Source organism: Monopterus albus, unplaced genomic scaffold (genome assembly GCF_001952655.1).
Source record: "Monopterus albus unplaced genomic scaffold, M_albus_1.0 scaffold123.1, whole genome shotgun sequence".
NCBI classification, from domain to species: Eukaryota; Metazoa; Chordata; class Actinopteri; order Synbranchiformes; family Synbranchidae; genus Monopterus; species Monopterus albus.
The window spans coordinates 174,738-195,424 of record NW_018128003.1 but is presented as its reverse complement, the minus strand read 5'-3'; the positions used below and the strand labels follow the sequence as shown (position 1 = coordinate 195,424).

General features: G+C 39.6%; 2 protein-coding genes across 3 annotated transcripts; one reads left to right on the top strand and one right to left on the bottom strand.

Moving 5' to 3' along the window:
- The first annotated feature begins 1,280 nt into the window (after nucleotides 1-1,280).
- csrp3 (cysteine and glycine-rich protein 3 (cardiac LIM protein)) lies at nucleotides 1,281-4,354 on the top strand. Its single transcript, XM_020612339.1, has 5 exons — nucleotides 1,281-1,392; nucleotides 2,553-2,724; nucleotides 3,002-3,131; nucleotides 3,764-3,857; nucleotides 4,221-4,354. The coding sequence occupies exons 1-5, from the start codon at nucleotides 1,281-1,283 to the stop codon at nucleotides 4,292-4,294; spliced, it is 582 nt and encodes a 193-aa protein (XP_020467995.1). The 3' UTR covers nucleotides 4,295-4,354.
- Nucleotides 4,355-6,636: 2,282 nt separating this feature from the next.
- On the bottom strand, nucleotides 6,637-20,317 carry zdhhc13 (zDHHC palmitoyltransferase 13). Of its 2 annotated transcripts, none has more exons than XM_020612344.1 (17): nucleotides 20,248-20,317; nucleotides 18,417-18,628; nucleotides 15,159-15,281; nucleotides 13,189-13,266; nucleotides 12,768-12,912; nucleotides 12,602-12,666; nucleotides 12,064-12,226; nucleotides 10,961-11,086; nucleotides 10,716-10,849; nucleotides 10,500-10,600; nucleotides 10,012-10,136; nucleotides 9,861-9,923; nucleotides 9,685-9,778; nucleotides 8,841-8,924; nucleotides 8,597-8,754; nucleotides 8,309-8,406; nucleotides 6,637-6,990 (listed from the first exon to the last, which is right to left on the bottom strand). In XM_020612344.1, the coding sequence occupies exons 1-17, from the start codon at nucleotides 20,269-20,271 to the stop codon at nucleotides 6,852-6,854; spliced, it is 1,932 nt and encodes a 643-aa protein (XP_020468000.1). In that variant the 5' UTR covers nucleotides 20,272-20,317; the 3' UTR covers nucleotides 6,637-6,851. The 2 variants fall into 2 exon arrangements, with proteins under 2 accessions (XP_020468000.1, XP_020468001.1); XM_020612345.1 differs by lacking the exon at nucleotides 20,248-20,317 and adding an exon at nucleotides 20,165-20,242.
- Nucleotides 20,318-20,687: the final 370 nt, after the last annotated feature.

The following is a 20,687-nucleotide window of genomic DNA, read 5'->3' as shown; positions in this document are numbered from 1 at the left end:
GACGTAGTTTTCCTTCTTCAAAGTGTTTCTGTGGGCTCCTCTGTGTGCTGTTTGTACACAAAGTGCTTCCAAACCACTAGTGAACACGCACCTGGTACTGACATGAGTATAACCCTATGCTACTGGTCTGTGCCACAGCGCATGTGACAGGGACTCTGGTGCCTCGATGTCTGATTGGCACAAAACTGGTCATTTTCTATCTCTATCTCCACAGATGGGTCAGTGTATCTATAGTAGTAAAACATTTCCAGTAGTGGCTGATGGAGAGGCTGCTTAGCCTTTGTCTAGTGTGTTGAAGTTTCTATTCCCAGAATACCACATACCAGTCCTGTGAGGTGATGGGCAGCCTCTGATACGAGTCAAAACCGGCATGTCCGTCAGAAGGCCAGGCAGGGCCCTCCCACTTCCTCAGGCTTTTAGTGAAGTCAAATATGATGAGTGAAAGTGAGATGAAAATCATTACAACTGAATGACGGGGAAATCTGAGCAACTTCATGTGAAAGTTTGTTTCATTCAATAGATACAGGAATTTAAGCATCAGACGGCACCATTATCTAGACTGGGCTTAAATTAGGGACAATATGTGAATTCAGCGTATATCTAGAAAAGGACATAAAAGTATACAGAACACATTTCTGTAAAATAGGATTTAGTGATTTATAGAGTAAATCAGAGTCAAGTGTATCTGTCAGCACAGTTACACTGAATGACTTGGATCTAGCAGCAAACATCCTAACATGACATTTCTAAAATGTTCCATGTTGTTACACACACACACACACACACACACACACACACACACACACACACACACACACACACACATATTACTGAACAGCTTTATAACCTACAGTATGAAGTTAAAATACCACTTTACTTGTCTGCAAAGGAGTTCCCTATAAATGAACATTTGGACAGTTTTAAGATATCAAAGTAAAATATAGCTGAATGACTAGTTGATTTGAAAGTAATCAGCAACTTTTTCCGGCTCCTGTTATTATAGTTTATGCCCTTGTAAATTGTTTTTTTGATAATGGAATTATGTTCAAACAAAGTAACTTTATGATATGTTGTGCTGTGGGAAATTGATTTTATGTTTACTGATAATCTCAATCACTTCAATGACAAAATGAATAGTTGCAGCTCTGTATTAGAGCAGGGGAAATGTTATGGGTGTCGGGTTTGACATTTACCAGAGCCAGTAATCAATAGATTGATTTAAAAGGTATGTAATGAGTTGCTGTTCTGTTTTATTTATTTAAATTTTTTGTTTCTCAAAGATGCCAAACTGGGGAGGAGGTACCAAGTGTGCAGCCTGTGAGAAGACTGTGTACCATGCAGAGGAGATTCAGTGTAATGGCAGGAGTTTCCATAAGACCTGTTTCCTCTGCAGTGAGTGACTGGTTCTTTCTTGTCCTTACTAGTCCAGCAAATAGTGTCATGGTTGATCAGCAGAACCACGCAGTTCTGCGACATACAGATAGATATTTAACACTTCAGGACAGCTTCCTTGGTCCCTCTGTGTTGCTCATTTGAGCTCATCTGCTGCCTTGTTGACACATTTGGCCACCATCTACATGATAGTTGTCTCTGTTCTGATATTCTTTTCATTGTTTGTAGGAAAGAAACCATCTGTGTGGTTTTATTTTGATACTTTTCTCTTAATTTCATCTTTCTTCATTTTTTCTGCCTCATTTTCCTCGTCTTTTCTTATTCTGTCCTTTCTTGTTAGTTTTTTCTTTTTGCTCAGATTTCCCTATATTTTCCCCCATGTTATTGTTTCTTGCCTCCTTCCATCTATTCCTTCTTGCTTTCTTTTTCCTCTTTCCTCGTTTTCTTGCATCCATTGTATCTAGATTTTGTTTTTCGTGCCTTAATTCTTTTCCTTATTTCTCAAGTTTCTTTTACTGCTCCCAGTCTTCGTCCTTCTCCAAGGCTCTTTTATTTAGTTAGTTAACAGTTTATAAAGCACTGATCATGTTCTCCCAACAGCCACCTACTTTATTTCCATAAAATGCCCTTTTATAGTGGTTGAATAGTTGCTCTATGGATTGGACAGCCCGGCTGGGTTTCCTCTCCTCTGGATGTCCTGACCTGAATTTCAGTTGTTGTCCTGTTAATACAGCCAGGGTTTCTGAACCATAACCAGATCTAATCCAGGGACACAAAGCTACACGAGAACAAAGATGGCAGACACCTCATATTGGTTTACTGTTCTCACACATAAACATGCTCCAGTTGGTTGGATATCAGCCTGTGTGACTGCTGGATTGTTCCACTGGGAGCTGTAAGAGGCCTCTGTGATAAGCTCATCCATCTAAGTGTTCATCTTTTCTAGAACATTCACCTCACACTCTCCTCTTGTTCTCTAAATAGAAACACAAGACATCTATGTGTAATGCCACTGCTGACTGATAAAACTAGCTAGGTGGGAGAGCTTTATTTAGTCTCTGAAATCTCCACCATGACACTCCTCAGAGTTTGGGCAAACTATTTCACCCACCCGAATAGCCATACAGTAACAGGTTTAACTGTGTTTATTTATTTTGCAGTGAGCTGCAGAAAAGCGCTGGACAGCACCACAGTCGCAGCACATGAATCAGAGATTTACTGCAAGTCCTGCTATGGCAAGAAATATGGGCCAAAGGGCTACGGATACGGGCAAGGAGCTGGAGCTCTGAGCTCTGATCCCCCTGGACAGAACATAGTCCAGCACCCTGCCGAGTACGTGTTCACACAGCAGTAGAGGTTCAGTCCTGGGCTTTCTTTAGGTTCATGAAACACCTTCATCATAGCCCTTATTTTTTGGTAACTTATACTTGAATCTCATCTTTCACCAGTATGATGAAGGCTCCCCCCCCCCCGACTACAGATCTCATCTTGCACCAGTATGATGAAGGCCCCCCCCCCCCCCGACTACAGCTTGAGAAAAAGCTAGTTTTTACATTAATAGGAAAAAATAGAGAATGTGTGTTATCAAGTGTTTTTTTTTTTTTTCTAGTTCTAAACCAAGACCACCTTCAACAAACCCCAGCCCAAACAAATCTGCCCAGAAGTTCGGAAGTTCAGACCGCTGTCCTCGTTGCTCCAAAGCTGTCTATGCAGCAGAGAAGGTGATGGGAGCAGGAAAGGTGAGGACCATGCAGCTGGAACATGGATGTGTTGCTTTGGGATTTCTCACTGGTTTTGATGAATATCATTTCTTTATTTTACTATTTATTCCAGCACATTTCTGTATATACCCTTCTCCAGTTCAGAGCTGGTTCAGTTTGTTTTCCTGGTGCTCCAGCAGACTGGCAGCAGTCTTAATCCTGAACTCTTAAGCTACATCAAATCTTCTCAAACAGGACATTTTCCTTAAAAGTTTTCCTACAGCAAACAAGGTGGTTACATACAATCTAATACTGTAGAATTCATACAGTACATATGATTGTAGGGTATGAAAATACTAAAACTATGGTCACATTTCAGTGATAGGGGTCAGTGGAAAGCTGAGGACATTGAGCGATTTGACTGTTGAACAAATGACATTGCGGCTCACATTTCAGTTAATCTTGTGCACACAAAAGGTCCTCAGTGGTGACCACACAAAGAGCTGGATACGTCACTTATAAACTGAAACAACACAAAAAGATAGGATCTAACAATCTGTATTAAGTGTTAAGGCATGTAATGTGAACACAGTCTGACTGTAAGCAGATAGTTTAAAAGCTAGTTATTGAATCTTTATTGATATTAAAAAGCAGCCTCTTTGTGTGTTTAGCCCTGGCATAAAACCTGTTTCCGCTGTGCTATGTGTGGTAAAAGCCTGGAGTCAACCACAGTGACAGACAAGGATGGAGAGCTGTACTGTAAAGGTAAGCACACAGACATGAATTTTTGTTTCCATTCCTCCTGGGTAACTTTACATAGACATACATTCATTTCCGGTAGACTTAATTACGAACTTTACATAGACATACATTCATTTCCTGGAGACTTAACCACAGCCCTATTTGCCTAACCCTCACTTTAAACTGTCAAAATTCACTGAAATTCACTGCCTGACATGGTGAGGACCATCATCTGGTCCCCACAATGTGAGTGTGTAAACGTGTTTGTCCCCAGAAATGAGAGTCCTATCAGGTGCACAGAGACACATACAGAGACCACATTAGAAAATCAGATGAGAAAATGCTGTTTATTTTTACCTCAGTATTGTTGTCTCATTTTCTCTTCAGTTTGCTATGCCAAAAACTTTGGCCCAAAAGGATTTGGACTGGGGAACGCTGCCATGTTGGAGGAACGACCGTGAACATGCCAGGTAAAAAAAAAAAAAAAAAAAACCTAACATTTACTGTGTTACATTGTGTAACTGAACTACTATCTTCCTTTTACAACAGAACAGTTTTGTAAATGTTGTGTAATACCAACTGGCTCTCTGGAAATCCAGCATAAAAACTTCTCGATACTTTGAAGTGTATCACGAAATGAGTTTAAGAAATGTAATGTTTCTATAAATAAAGGGAAAACTGAACTAAATACAACCTTAGCTCCATTAGTTTATTTTACATCTTTAGTAGAGTAAAGAGCTGAACTACATACAATTAGAACAAACCAGTGTTTTGCTTGTACTGCTTATTATATCTGATTAGAGCTACAAAGTGTCACGCCCAACCCTGTTTTCCACCACTGTTACCTTCAGCTGTGAGAAAACAATTAGCAGTCTCATCTCATTAGAGTTAATTATTAATAGAATACTATTTGCATTCATAAATAATTCTGTGCAATAACTGTGTTAATTAGAATAATCAAGGCAGCGAGTGATTACCAAGTGGGACGTGTTAATTTGCCCCAGTTAGGTGTGAGCAGCTGTGCAGAGCAGGACAGGATTCAATGTTTTTGTCAAACAATTTGTTATTTCGCACTATTAATTTAGAGTAAAAACACCAAGAAAATCATTTGCTCAGTAAAAGTGGCTCCAAAACAAGATTTGATAATTACAAATTGTCCCATTCACCAACTGTTCTTAAGGAAAATTTGTTCGTAAAACTCATTTACGAAGCTTTCACAAAGATTCTTCACCAATGTCTTCTTACCTGGGATTTGTTCTTGGGTAAGAACAGACTCTCTGCACACTCAAAAACACGTTTAAGCGTATTTGAACGCAGACACACTGGCCTCAAGCAGTCAAAAGATCCAGGGGGATCCGGCATTGATCAGCTGATCATTCACAGGCTGGGTTTCACAGACTGGCTGCTTGTAGGTTAGACCCGGTCAGGTAAACAGTGAGTCCCTGTACAGGAACATTCCTGGACATGCAGTAACCTCAGGCCCTGTATTTTTCTCCACATCATCTGGTCACAGTGTAGCAGGAGGTAAAATATATCCACAAAAGTGCGCTCAATCGAAAAATTCCACTTTTAAAATGGCATTGTGGATGTCAGGCAAGCCCTCATCTGGTCACAGTGTACTGGAGATTATGTGCAACTGCCTGGAGATTATGTCCATTCAAGGAAATCCTTAAAGTATAATACTTTATTTTGTTAGCGAGTTTGCTAGATGTGTATAAACCAAGTTGCTTCTGCATAAAACTACTAGAACATACGTACACCTCTTTTTTTTTTAGCTTTAGGTCTAAGATGATGATTCACTGTTACAATAGCTGGTTAAAAAGACAGGCACAACATAGCTTTATTGAAGTAATATAGTGGTCATTTCATTAATGAACACATGCAACTCTTACAAAAGTCATAAAACCTTTTTTTTTTTTTTTTACAAATACAAAGATCCTTTTTTTCCAGACCAGATAAAAAATATGCTTAATATGTTCATAAAAAACAGCTCAAAACTTCAATTATAACTTGGGCCTTTAAATGTTTAGTAAGCCTTACCCAAATTAAAACATTATGATTTTCATTTCACTTGCACTGGTCAAGTATAAGGCAGCAGTATTCTATACAAAAAAACAACTGAATCCAACAGTATCTACACACTGCTTTGTTTTCCCACATTCTATAATCACAGAGATGGAGCACATTTATGCCCAGCCCACACGGTGGTGGGGGTTCATCTTGCTCCAGTGACTGGAGTGAAAGTGTCTGGGTTCTTTACAAACAACAGAAATAAGCCTAAATGCTGCTGTGGCAGGATGCACAACAAGGTAAATAATCCAGAAAAAGAGAACCTTTAAGAGGATAAATGTGAGGCATTAGCAGTGTGTTATAAATCAGAAAGCTATGCAGTGACATGTTGGCAAGTGACTTAGCTAACTACAGTAGCTTACTAGCATTCTAAGAGGTAACTTGGCCAATCATCATTTCAGTTACCAACTACACCCCAACTTCCCTCTAGGCCAGGGTCTATTTTGGAAGTAAATAAACTGTAACACTAATTTTCTTCCCTCATGCTATGTGTTAGCAAGCTACTGTAGTTAGCTAATGCACTTGCAAACATACTAAGCCACACACCTAAACATTGTGTGAGGATTCCCGTTTCCCCATTCTTCCTGCTAATGCCTCACAGCTTATCCAGTTTTGTCTTCTTAAACATCTTTGTGTTTTTTGTTCGTCAGCTTTCACTCTGGGTTCTTTGCTTTGTTGGCAGTGCATCCTACCACACAACTGCTTTTTAAGCATTTTCAGATTTTGTAAAAAGACAAAATTGTCAAAGAGGTGCCTTCACGCAACAGAGTCAAAGTTGTTTCCACCCCAGTGGCCGTGGTTTTCAGAGTATGGTCATTTGTGCTGTCTTTACGGTCTCTTCACAACGAGCCAACACATAAAAAAATAAATAAATAGAATCTGTGCTTTTGGTCCACAACCACTGTGAAAATCTGACCTTTGACCCTGAGGGAGGGGGGTGTGTGTTGATCAGACCAGGTCTGTGTGTCCGAACACGTGCTGGTCGCGGCCGGGCGGGACCTGCTGTGTCCAATCAATGATGGCTGGTTTGAAAAGGCCACAACAACGTAGTTGGAAGAAGGACACTAGGTTTCGCACCACACCCAAACTGCAGGGAGACGAGACAATCAGAGGATCATCACATGATGTTCAGTCAGTTGATTAAAAACTGCACTTGTACGTCTTGGACAGTGTTGGCCATTGCCACTGTTTCTTACTTTCTAAAATTTGTACTCTTAAATTGCTTTTGTGTCTGGATGAACTGGCTGTGTACTTCACTTGCCCCAGATCACTCAGTGAGGAACAAATCAAGCACTGCACTGATTTACATTGAACTGAGTTTGAGAGATGCATTAACACAGTGTTTCCACTATGTACATTTTGCAGAGGCGCTTGCTACTGCTTCGGAATTTCACACAATATAAGGTTGTAATTACAAGACTGCATAGGGCTTAATTTGAAATGACAAATATAGGAAGGAAAGACTGGACCACATTATATTCAGAGCTGCTCCTAATATTCTGACCCTCTCATGTATGCAGCTGGTGAGGACAAAAATATAGAGACATCTTTGAATATAATGTAGTCCAGTAAAACACCACCTTTAACTACGGCCTCAATAATAAACATAACTGAATAACTGTATACATTTATGACAATTTCATCAATAACTGAAGCATTGTGAGCATCATAAACGTGAATGTTAAGGTGGAAGCGTTGCACTGAATTGCATACAATTGTAGAGGTGTACGTATTAGAGAGGGGTGAGCGTATGCCACCAAGTGCAGTGGTGTTTCTGGAAAACAGTGGAGGCCTATGGCACAGAGAAATGATCAAACCAGGGTCTGGATTCACACGTGAGTACATGAAATTTATTGCTTGTGTTAGTCTCTGTATTGGATTATAGAAAATAACCACACAAAAAAAAATCAAAATAAACAGAAAATCAGCAGTCTTATCCTTTAGGTATTGATTTAAAAATAGAAGAAACAAAGAATACCCGGTGCAAACAATGTTTCCACCCCAACAAAAACTTGGCGAGGCTGAAACCAACTGGCATTTTGTACTGAGATGCCAGATTAAATAAAGGCTTTAAAACATACTGCTTGCTCTATCTAAGAGTGCCTAAAGGTTTTCTGGACCTGGTGGAAGCTTTGGACTGCGAGCACAAGACTTTTTCCTCTCTTTTGCACCGATTTAAAATGGTTTAGAAGCTGAAATTAAAGTCATGGCAATACTGAATGGCACTAAAATGTGTAGGTCTGAGAAATTTTTTTACTTTTGTTTTAAAGAATTAAGAGGCAAAGCACTTTGTAGTCAAGTGACAATTTGGACAGCGATTACAATAATAAAAAAGGTTAAGAAATAGTTATGCAAATATCCTCTTGTAATACAGTAAATAATACCAGCACTAATATCCAACTCACTTGTATGGATTCTGTCTCAGAGAGACGGGCTGTCGGAGTTTCCTCTGGTGAAAAGTCAGGCTCGTCCGCTCTGCTGTGGTCAGTCCCAGGAAGGCGATCTGCTCCGACCCAAAGGAAACATCAATCACCACAAAGATAGAGGAGACACTTGTATATGAACATTGATCAGGGGTCTGCCCTTAAAATGTGGTTTAACTCATTCAGGCTGGTTTTAGAGGCTGAGAACACCAATCATAGCATCACTGGGAGCCACAGAAACCTGTTAACCAACTGCACACAGCCAGTCACCTGGTAGAGCTGCAGCAGAAGCATTAAGCCGGACCAGCAGGTGTGGTAAAAGGCCAAAAAGAAGATGCTGAGCAGCCAGGGAGAGCAGCCGACCAGAGCAGAAACCATATCCCACAGGTTCTGCTCCTCATAATGCAACACACAGTGAGTCGACCAGTCTGAAAGAACATACACGGCACAGTTTATCCAGTGTAAATGTAGAACTGTGTCACATACTGTGATTGAGCTGTGTTCGTTTACTCACACATGAGACAACCATAGAACATCCATGCTCCCAATAGCATGAGGGAGAGCAGAAAGAGAACGAAGTAGTGATGGTTCCTTGCACCTGGAAGGCAGCAAAGGTTGTCATGAGTCTTTAATTTACCCAAAAGAGAGTGGACCTCTGACCAAGCTGATCCTTAATAAATGCTGTCTACTACAATAACTTGTCCCATCCTAATTTAGTCAACTGTACATGTAACATAAATACTTACAACTGCAGTAACAGATTCTTAGTTGTAATACAATATATTAAATACAGTATATAAAGGGATGAATAAATTCATCATTAAAAAGTTAAAAATGTCAGCTTTGTTACAGCCCTGATTTGTTGTAATTGCCAGTGAATGCATATCAGTGATTTACTCATGTGAGAGTATATGACATGCTGCCACTTCTCTTGTCCAAATTTTATAATCATGTATGTATGTATGTGTAAAAGAAAAGTACCTGCTTCATCAGAATATAAAACAAGACTTCTCATCACACCCCCCAGGTGTTTAAAGTTGTCTTTGTTAGCTAAGTTAGCAAGATCTTTTTAAAATACAAGAAATGTTTTATTAAATCTGGTGGAATATTAGTTTGGAAAGGAACAAGTTCATTTGATTATTGAGGAGTAACATAGTCAATACAGGCCATTTCTGAACATTTTACTTAGTTTCTAATGAACTACAGAACCTAGATGAAAATTATGATGCTGATAAAAAATTTTCAGTAACTAAAATAACTAATTTCAAGGGTTGCTGTGCTCTCAAACTAGAAAGAAGTTTGACATATATCTTTTCTGGCAGTCACTATCACTCGTCCCTTGCTACCATCTGTCATACCGATGCAGCTGTTGGTCCAGATGGAATGGTGGTCCTGCTTCGCCACACAGGCATCACAGGTGAAGCAGTGGTTTGCTCTTGCTGGTTTCTTTATCTGTAAACAAAGCAATGCAAAACAGCAAGGTTATCACTGAGCATTAAAAGTAAAGTGGAGGGTTTTGTGTGCAGAATCTCACCATGCAAGAAGTGCAGAATATTCTGGGGTCCAGACAACCAGCTTCAGCCAGCACCAACACATTCTGACAATACCAAAACAAAACCTGTCCTTACAACATTTACATGTAAAGATAATAGTATATGGATTCTAACTGTTAATAGCCTTCCCACCATTTTCTTCTCCTCTTCAGTTGCCTTGACGAAGCCTGGGTCTGTCCTGCAGGTGCGGAGGTAGTAATAGAGCAGAGCAGTGGCATTCAGAGTGAACAGAACCTGGATTGTGGTGCTAGGTCTATGTGGGGTTTATGGTTAAGAAATTCTTTATCAGCTTGAGCAAAACATTAACCATTTCATCAAATTGAAGAAAACTCGGTTGCTAGGTTTACTGGCGCTTAAATCGCTACAAGTGCATTACAGCATAAGGTTTATTTATTTTTTCCCCATCTCAGATCTCTTGACCTATTAAACATTAAAGGAGCATCACTGATCTTTATTTTGCGATTTAAACCTCCTGTCACTTCCGCAAATGCTCATTTGACAAACCCCCTAGATGTAAGAGAAACACCCGTGCTACCATCAAATGAGCCCCGACTTGCAGGGAGCAACAACAGCTGTTTTCTAACTGTTTTAGGATGCTGTTTCCTTCAAAGAAAGGATATCTGGCAGTAACCAGAGGTACCAGGTGACGAGCATCCAGAAGACTGAAGCCATCAGTGCTGTAGCTGGTAGAAAAGACTGAAAGGCTGGACTTGGGCAATTCCTGTTTAGACACAAATGTTTCTTATTTAAATGACAACCAACCAGTTTTGTAAAACATGCAGATGAATACCTGAGCATGAAAGTGTGGCTTTTTCATTCACAATCAAGATCCTCACCTTGAGACCAGATTGATCACACCTATCAAGCAGACCAGCAGAATCCCTTTGAGCAACCAGGACTCTGAGTTCATATCAAGTATTGCACCCACACTTCCAAACATGGCAGTGTTGAGCAAAAACTGCAGAATGACCTGGAAAAGTGCAAACAGAGGAGGAGTCAAAAGCAACAATCTTTTTTCATGTGTGACCAGGGGTTTTAAATCTGTAATTTGTGACGTGGGTGCTCTGTGGCGTCTGTATACCCTGTATCTGTTGACAATCCGCAGACAGCGTGAGTTGGAGCGAATCCTCTCCTGTTTTATGTGATTGAGCATGTGGACGAGCAGCGGGCTATGTACCTGATGGGCCAAGTCGATGGGGGTATGACCCTGAACAACAAGTATTAAAAACAGCATGAAGACATGGACAATTTTTGATTCATTTCAAAATGTAATAACAAATGTTTATAATTGTGCCGTGTTTGAACACACCGTTCCACTGTGAGCAACTTAATTAATGGGTTGCTCTGTTGTCACACTGTATGCTCAGCCACCTACAGTTTTCATGAAAGCTAAATGTGGACTTAACTGCTGCAGCAATGTCAGTTCTCCACTGTTTACCTACAAACTGCTAATTCTAGATCTGCTCAATTATTATGGAGGTCACAGTTAAAGGTGGTGGTGTACTGGATTACATTATACTTATTTTAAATGTTTTAACTACTAGAAACTCGTACTTCACTACAACATCCATCTCCAGTGTGCATGTGCTGGAGACTTCAAGTTTCCTCAGCACACTCATTTAAAATGCATTCTGAAGCACAAGTGGCACTGATTGTGATATACGTTTGCTATAATGTGGCCAATAGCAACTTAAGCAGATTAATTTAAAAATATCCTTCTCATGCCAAACTCTCCACATACATCATCACTGTGCACAAGTAAAAAAAAAAAAAAAAACTTTTGAGGGAAAATAAGACTCCAGTAAATTTAAATAAAAGTATCATACAAGTAAAAACCTAAGAATCCTTCTATCTCTTCAAAGTGCATCATGGTTTCTTTGTTGATGCCAGAGGGTCAAAAAGTCCAGAGCCATCAATTTCTTCACAGATTTCTGATGGGTCCAGATTTTCTTTGGTCATTTAGCACTGGGAGAAATAAGTTGATCTCTAGTGGTATGTGTTACTCAGTCTGCCACCAGACTGTACATGCACACTCACACATACACACACACACATACTGTAAGACAATTTGTTTTTGCAGTACGAGTTTGAGAAGGCACATCTTTGCTTAGACTGCTGCCCCCGCGACCCGGCCCCGGATAAGCGGAAGAAAATGGATGGATGGATGGAGTTTGAGAAGCTCACGTTGATGTTTTCTGCATCCACACTGGCCCCGGCCTCCAGCAGGATGTGGACAGCGTCTACGTTTCCTGCCAGCACGGCGCAGTGCAGCGGAGTGTTCCTGTTCACTTTGTCCACTGCACTCACAGAAGCATTATTCTTGATTAAAAAGTTGGTGGGCTCAGGCCTTGAAGAGAAGGACAACACCTCTCAGATAATATTGTACATACTTAATGTCAGATGTTGCTGATCCACAGACTTGTATGAAACTATTATCAAAATGTCATGCTTTGGAGCATTCCAAAGTTTTACTTCATGTTTTTACATTTGGAAGAATTACTTCTTATATTTTTACAGTTTGTTGACATTGTCAGTAAATGCAAAAAGACATTAAAGACCTGGGATTCTGACAGGTATTTGATAAATAGTGAAATCAGTGAAGAGCTATATATTTTTTCTTGACTGGACTGGTTTTACCAAAGGTAAATGTAATATTAAACAGGAGTGAAAAAGTGCAACAACTGAACACTTAAATTGATTCTTCTGAGAGTGGAAAGCTTACCCTATGATCTTCTGGGCTGCTAGCATCAGTGGTGTCTGTCCATTACAGTCAGGGCCATCAACTTCCTGGAAGCAAACGGGCAAATAAGGACTGCCAGCCAGGGAAATCAAGGACAAGAAAAATAACTTGCATCAAATGAAATAAACATCAATGCTGGGAGGTTGACCTGTCCTTTAGCCATTAGATAAGCTGCTATGGCCATATGCTGGAAAATAATGGCGAGGTGGAGAGCCCGGTAACCTTCTCCGTCAGCGATGGAGGGATCTGCTCCATATCTCATTAGCTGGATCACCATTGGGAGGTGGCCCTGCCTATTCATGAACAAAAACCAACAACAGCTTTAGGGAGAAAAAACACTGGATTACATTTTCTCTTTTTAACCTAACATAATAAGTGCCAAGTCATTTATGAAAAAGTATGGGATTAGGGATCATGTGCAACCTAAAATTTTCCTTTTGTTTCTCTGGTAAGTGATATGTAAATGACTGAGCCAAGATTAAACCAAATCTGGAAAGAAACATGACTGAACTCATAAAATCTAAATACACCCAACCCTGGCCCCAATCCCTTCACAATCATACAATCACCTTATGGCCCAGTGAAGAGGAGTTGAGTTCAGGTCTCCACCAAGCTGGTCAACGATGGCCCCTTTAGAAATATAATACCTTTCAGAAAACAGCAGGGAAGAAAAATCAGTGTCAAGACAAAAGTGAGTCTAGACAGCTGTTTCTTGTGTGTTAGAGCTTGCTATATTTCAGTTCAGTTGTCTCTGTTTCTTCACTATATGCTTTTGTGAAGGTGATTCTGACCTAACTTTACATCAATCTGAAGCATAGAGTAATCTTGATAGGAAAACAGCCAGAATGATACTTAACTGCTAAATATTTTGAATATAATGGCCCAATTTACATCTCATTTACCTGAGCATATTTTATACACTATTATGTTTTGCCTAATTTTGCTTATTATAATTTTTTTCAAACATTTTTCTAAACTTTTTCAAAAGTCCAGAATGATCTCCAGGTATGACTGAAACTTCATGGGCCATTAAATAAGTCTCCTGAATTTACATCAGAAATGCCATCAAAGCTCTTTATTTTCCACTGCGGCCTTGATTATTCTTAGCCTGGAAGCCATCTGCCTCAGCTTTTTGTAAATTCAAACTTAGTAAACACTATGTTAGAACTAGGCTAAGTGGAGTTTTATACATGACTAAATTAAAACGGGCTTCTGCACACAAACCAGATCTGATGTAGAGATTTGTTGTAATTAAATATTTACACCCTCTGACTGCCAGGTGTGACTCTTGTGTAGCTAGCTGAAACAACCAACAAAGTTAATGTTAGCATGTTCATATGACCCATTTAGAGAAAAGAGTAAAAGTTATGGTAACATGGAATACAACCTACCAATATCAATGTTTAAGATTTTAAATTACATTTCACAAAAGTAATAGACTTCAAATTTATGAGTCATTACACCAATAACATTTGACAAAATAATAATAATAACAACAAGGTTAGGATACGAGATATTTCTTGCGCATTCAAACTGTATAAATACTCGGAAATACACAGATTTACATATCCAGAAAAAGAAAAACAAAATAACAGCTATATTTACAAGGAATATCCCTGTTAAGCCTCTAAAATTTAAATGTTTAAAAGCAATGTTACATTGGCTTCTTGTTTACATAGTTCAAGGCTCGATAGGACAACGCCATAGATGTTTCCTATCACCCGATTTACACACCTATGGTTTTTACAAGCTACTACATGTTTTACTTTGGACTAGTGCAACCCAATTTAGAAAATCACTAGTCCAAAATCAGCTTGTAATTACTAAGAACTTGAGGAGATCTTTATGGTCAAACATAGTGATGGGTTTATGAAATGTACATAGTGCAGAAGAGTATTGGATTCTTTTCCCCAAATTTCTGAGACTGGTTGACACAGTAGTGCTACTCAGATTGGACACACAGTGTGTTTCCAGAAATATGGTGGGTAACCTGCAGTGACGTGTTTACACTTGTATCAGATTCCTCATGTCTCTCTAGGACGTCAGCTCTACTAAGACTTTATATAAAAACTGGACAAACCCAAAGTGACATCACCTAAAGGTTTTCTGAAATGCAGTTTTGAAGCTCAAGTCTGGTCGTCGCTGTCTTGGTAGTGCTTCATTCTACCTGCTAGGTCTAATCCAAAAATGGGCAAAGAGGCAAAACATGAGTGGAGCTCTCTAGACAGCTAGTGGCCAGCCACCTTTAGTCTCAATATAATTTAGATGGGCAAGTTATAAAAAATTTAAAAAAAAGTATCCCCCATCCCTCATGGAAGAGGTAAATTACCTATAGAGACCAAAGCTGTTTTAGTACCAGGATGTAAACAATTTAACAAACAATTTAACATGGGAGTCTATGGGGATTCACTCCCCTTTTGAGCCAGCCTCAAGTGGCCATTTGGGGAACTGCATGTTTTCACACTTCCACAGTAGCTTCATTTATCTGCCTCGGATGTTGCCACTTGACTGAGACAGAAAACATATTTGGAGGTCTTACTTGACCAGTTCCGAACGGTTGTTGATGGCCGCCCAGTGCAGCAGAGTGACGTTCTCTTTGTCTGGCTGCCTGACATCATACCCTGCTTCCACCAGCTCCTTACAACGCTCAAGGATGCCAAACCTGAGAAGATCACACAAATACAAGCACTTAAAAACACACCAATAATAATTACCAGACTAATTAGTGCCCCTGTCAAAATAAACAATAAAACAAAATGAACAAAATTACTGCTAAAGCAAAGAAGAGGGAATCATTTTCAACTTGACAGAAAACAAGCTGTCAACTGTGCGTTAAAGTGTAAAAGCAGGTTTATTTCATCGTTTTAGACACTGTGAAAAACATTGGCAGCATGTATACATGTGGTTCCCGCCAGACTTCCATTGACATGAACAGCCAGACAGAAGGGGCTCTGCAGGTTCTCTTCAATTCTTCCTTAGTCTTACAAGAGGAGTGACCTTCGCTCCGCCACACCTCATCTCACTGATAAGTTAGCAAGGGCAGCCAGCACTACAGGTAGCCACAAGTAGTGCCATGTACTAATTTCAGCTGGCACATGCTGACAGGAGAGTGTAGGCTTCCCTTCTCTGAACAATTTCCTTTCTAAACTGCTAGACTGTACAAATACACGAATCACCCTGTGAGTGCTAATTAAACACAAAGCTCTGAAAGCCAATGTGCATTCTTTGACCTCTCACTGCCAGAAATTCACAAGGAAAGGTGGTGTAATTTTCTATGTGCTACATGGTTTGAAAATATTTTAATGTTACACTTTCCTGAAAACAGTAAGAATGATATTATTTTACCACTGTGTACTCATCAAACACATTTTTAGTAGAAATTGTATGCAGAAATCAGATGGGTATTTTTATGGATGCCATTATAGCTCATGTTTAAGTAACAATGTAACCGTGTTTTAAGTGTTTCCTATCAAAAATTTTGGCACCCCTGCATTTGTCAGATAACACACCGTTTCTCCCAGAAAACTGTTGCAATCACAAATTCTTTGGTATTCTCATGTTCCTTTTTTGCCTTAGAACAACAGAACAACACAAAAAGCAGCGAAAAAAGCCAAATCTGATCCATTCCACACAGAACTCCAAAAATGGACTGGACAGAATTATTGACACCTTTTCAAAATATTCACAAATAGTTGTATTTCAAGTACATGATGCTCCTTAAATTTGTAATGAAACTCACCTGTAGCAACCAACAGGTGCTGAAAATATAGAAATCACACTTGCAACCAGTTAAAATAGAGAAAAGTTGACTCAGCCTTTGTGTTATGTGAACCACACTGAGCATGGAGAAAAGAAAGAAGAGCAAAGAATTGTCTGAGGATTTGAGAACCACAATAGTGCAAAAACCTGGACAATCTCAAGGCTACAAGTCCATCTCCAAAGATCTGGCTGTTCCTGTGTCCACTGTGTGCAATATTGTCAAGATGTTTACAGCTCATGGCGCCGTAGCTAATCACCCTGGACATGGATGAAAGAGAAAAATAGATGACAGATTGCAGTGAAGGTTTGTTCCAATGGTGGATAAAGAACCTCGATCAACTTCCAAACAACCCGACCTGCAGACACAGGGTGCAACAGTTTCAGCTCGCTCTATCCGTTGCCATCTGAATGACAAGGGACGCTATGTTAGGAGACCCAGGGGGACCCATTGCTGACACAGAAGCATAAACCAGCCTGACTGGAGTTTGCCAAAACTTACCTGAGGAAGCCACAGTCCTTCTGGGAGAACATCCTGTGGTTGAGCACATCATTCAGAAAATCTAATGAGGCCTTCAAAGAAAAAAGCACGGTCCCTACAGTCAAACACGATGGAGGTTCACTGATGTGTTGGGGTTGCTTTGCTGCTTCAGGCACCGACTGTCTTGACTGTGTGTGTGGCATTATGAAATCTGAAGACTACCAACAAATTCTGGGGCACAATGTAGGGCCCAGTGTCAGAACGTCAAGGCTCCACCAGAGGTCATGGGTCTTACAGCAGGACAATGACCCAAAGCAGACTTCAAAAAGCACCAGAAATGGTTTCAATGAGCTGGAGCGTTCTGACGTGGCCAAAAATGACTCTTAGATCTAAGTCCCATAGATCACCTGTGGAGAAATCACAAAACAGCAGCTGGGAGAAGGAACCCTTCAAATCTGGGAAACCTGGAGCAGTTGGCAAAACAGAGTGGTCCAAAACTCCAGCAGAGAGGTGTAAGAAAGCGGTTACAGGAAGTGACTGAGTTCAGTTAGTTTGTCCAAAGGGTGTGCTACCAAATATTAAGTTGAGGGTGTCAATAATGCTGTACAGTCCATTTTCCCTCTGCTTTTTTGTGCTGTTCTAACAAAAACAAAAGAAATAAACATGAGAATACCAAAGAATTTGCAATTGCAACAATTTTCTGGGAGAAGTAGTCTGTTACCTGACAGAAATGCAGAGGTACCAATATTTTTGGCCATGACTGTATGTCTGTATTGTTACTATGATATTGCGAGTAATCATTCAAATTTATTACAACTTAGGTTTTATTTGTGCAATTTGGGCCATAATCTTTGTTAGCAATAATAACACTGCAACAGTGTAACAAGCAGTTATTGTTGACATTTTAGGTTTGCTTAGCTTTGGTTTAGCCCCAAAAGAATGAAGGTTAGGTAATTTGGCTGATTTGTTTATAATCTGGTTAATTTCCCTGCTTGTGTTAACACATCCAGGAGAAATGATGGCAAAAACTACAAAAAAAAAAACACCCATGTTGCAACAGGAATCAAAATGATGCATAAATGTATTAGGGCTGCAAGTAACTACAACTTTCATTTCAATAAATAAATTAATAGTTTAGTCTACATAATATAAAGAAAAAATGAGTCCCTCAAAACTTTGCAGAGCCAAATGTGATGTCTTTGGTTTTCCTTTCATGTTTGACCCACAGTCCAAAACCCAAAAGTATAACATTCACAGTGATGTAACCATAGCTGCAAATTCTCACATGTAACAAAGTGGAGTCTCATAGTGTTTGGCACCGTTTCAAAGATTTTGCTTGGAAATGACTTAAACAACAAATATATGATCAAAATCCTTGCTAATTACTTTTGTGTAGACTAATCAATGAATGGTTTCAGCGTTTAAAAACAAATGCAGTGTACAATCATATATCAGTGGCTCACTACTGACAAAGAAGACGTGACAACGTAAAAATAACGCCTACTTCTTTTAAATTTGTGGCATCACATAAAATGCCAAAGTAACTGCTCCCCCACTTACTGTGTTGCTTGCACTATGTCCCAGCTGCTGCTTTCATCCATGTGCGACCGTTTCTTTGGCTGCTGAGTAAGATCTGCGCTTTTTCCAAACTGTCCATGAAAAGCTGGCATCAAGGGATGCCCCATCCCACCAAATGCAGCCGCCCTCGGCCCATGACTGTGAGAATGACCAGCATGCCCTTGATGACAGTCATCATGCAGGTGGCTGAGATCCTGAAACAGACAGACACAAAAACACACATAGTCAGCCCAAACTATTTAGTATTTAGTTTTATAATGCTGGATTATTTTTTATTACTTTTGCATCAATGTGGTGAAGTACCTTAATCTGTTATATTTAGCTTGATTATCCAAGAACATACAGTGTCTTAATAGACTTGGCATAAAATGTCACAATACATGTATCAACAACGCGCAGGAATGTCAGTGATAGATTGATTATTGATTAATTTCCATAAATAATTTAATCAATAAAAATACTAAGCACAGAAGACAAGGATGTGCAGTATAGTCATCAGAAGATGTACTGTAGTTTGCTGCAGTGCCTCTTACTGTTTAGTGACACAAATTTCAAATAAAGACATTGTTTTTTAATCTGCAACTCAAATAAATTTGTTTACTTCATCAGTTCTTTAAATTCCTAATTTACTATGATTTTGTGGCAAACGTAATATCCATTCTTAATATTGTGACATAAAAGTTACTGCTAAATCAGTAACTCGATTGAAAAGAAATTAATCTGTAGTGAGTCTGATAATTGATAACATTCCATGATTTATCAGGAAAAAGTTAAATGTTTTCTTTGGTTTCCAGCCTCCACAGTGAAAGGACTCGCTGCTTTTCTCTGTTGTGTATCACTGTAGCTAATGTCACTGTAGCACCTGGAAGGATACACCAGAGGGGGGGGAGACTTGGCAGGGTCTCTCAGAATGGCCCTCTGTACGGGCTGTATGTAGTTATGGGTTGGCAGGGTTTTGATGTATTGAGTGTTTTGATGTGTTCTGTTGTTACTGTGTGTTCCCCGGAAGTGTGTGTAATAAGAGTGGCTCCCTTGAGTGCAGAAAAGTTAGTTTTGATCTCCAGCTCCTTCTTCAACCCAGCCAACATTACAATATGTTGGATAACTTTTACCAGCTATTCACTTGATTTGATTAAACGAGGCTTTAGATATACTTGTGAATAGCTGCACTTTAGTGCACACGTGGGACCGTGGATTTTGCACTTAAAGTAAACCGATGGCGCACGAGGAAGAGATTTTTAGCACTCAGCATGAACAGGAAGAACAAGCATTTCAACCAAAACCCGTGTCAAGCTTCATATGGGCACATGGCTATTGTTTTAGAAGACTTGAAACACTGAACCTATTCATTAAGGGGCAAAAATAAAATTGATAACTATGCACTGGAATGTCTGGTGAGACAGAGTTGGCTGTCAGTGCATCATTATGTCAACCAAACGAATCAGAGCGACCTTCCTTAACGTGGATGTCGATGCCTTTACACAAAGAAAACTAGCTAAAGATGACAGCTGTTAGCTAGTTGTTAATGATTAACATCAGGTAACCAGCAGTAAGCTGACACTGACCACGTTAGCTAACAGCCTAGGTTAAAAACTGACCGATGATCTGTCTCGATGTGTAGCTGCCAGAACAGGTTATTCACCGACAAGCTATACTTAGTTAATCAGCGTGCTAGCTACAAAATGCTAACAACATGCAAAGACAAATAATAATAAGTCGAGACAAAGTACCTCAACCGGAGTTCCACCACATGATACAATGAGCGTACACAACTCAGGAAACAAAAGCAGCTAATGAGCATAACCTCACTTACATTACCGTCCTCAGTCCAGTCCATCTTTTGGAGGAACGAAAGGGAAGTTCCTACCGATGGGCAGGCAAAGATCAACAAACAACCTCCGGTGTGTGTTTTTCAAAATAAAACTCGTAAGGCTACTGAACCAGAACATTTGTTGTTGGAATTGCAGGAATAAAAAGTAAAAAAAAAAACAAGAAAATTTGGGGGGGGGCAAATCAACTCTACTCATTCTGGTAAAAATTATACATGTACAATCAGTGACAAAAATATATTTAAATGTGTGTATATTTTGTGAAATTACTCTTTTTTTATTATGAGAATTTGATCCATTTGTTCAAATAACATTTGGAAAGTCTACAAGGGCCGTGTGATTATATTATTTTATTCAGTTCATGTGTGAATTCAGTCAACTTGGTCAGTGGAAATCTCAAAAGTTAACAGCTGGACAAGCAAAG

Excerpts from the sequence above, each read along its gene's own strand:
- csrp3 (XM_020612339.1), top strand. The coding sequence starts at position 1,281 with ATGCCAAACTGGGGAGGAGGTACCAAGTGTGCAGCCTGTGAGAAGACT. Across the intron at positions 1,393-2,552 it reads TAAGACCTGTTTCCTCTGCA|TGAGCTGCAGAAAAGCGCTG; the intron begins GTGAGTGACTGG and ends TTTATTTTGCAG. Across the intron at positions 3,858-4,220 it reads TGGAGAGCTGTACTGTAAAG|TTTGCTATGCCAAAAACTTT; the intron begins GTAAGCACACAG and ends TTTTCTCTTCAG.
- zdhhc13 (XM_020612344.1), bottom strand. The coding sequence starts at position 20,271 with ATGGACTGGACTGAGGACGGTAAT. Across the intron at positions 12,227-12,601 it reads GCAGCCCAGAAGATCATAGG|GCCTGAGCCCACCAACTTTT; the intron begins GTAAGCTTTCCA and ends CTTCTCTTCAAG. Across the intron at positions 8,755-8,840 it reads GTTCTATGGTTGTCTCATGT|ACTGGTCGACTCACTGTGTG; the intron begins GTGAGTAAACGA and ends ATGTTCTTTCAG.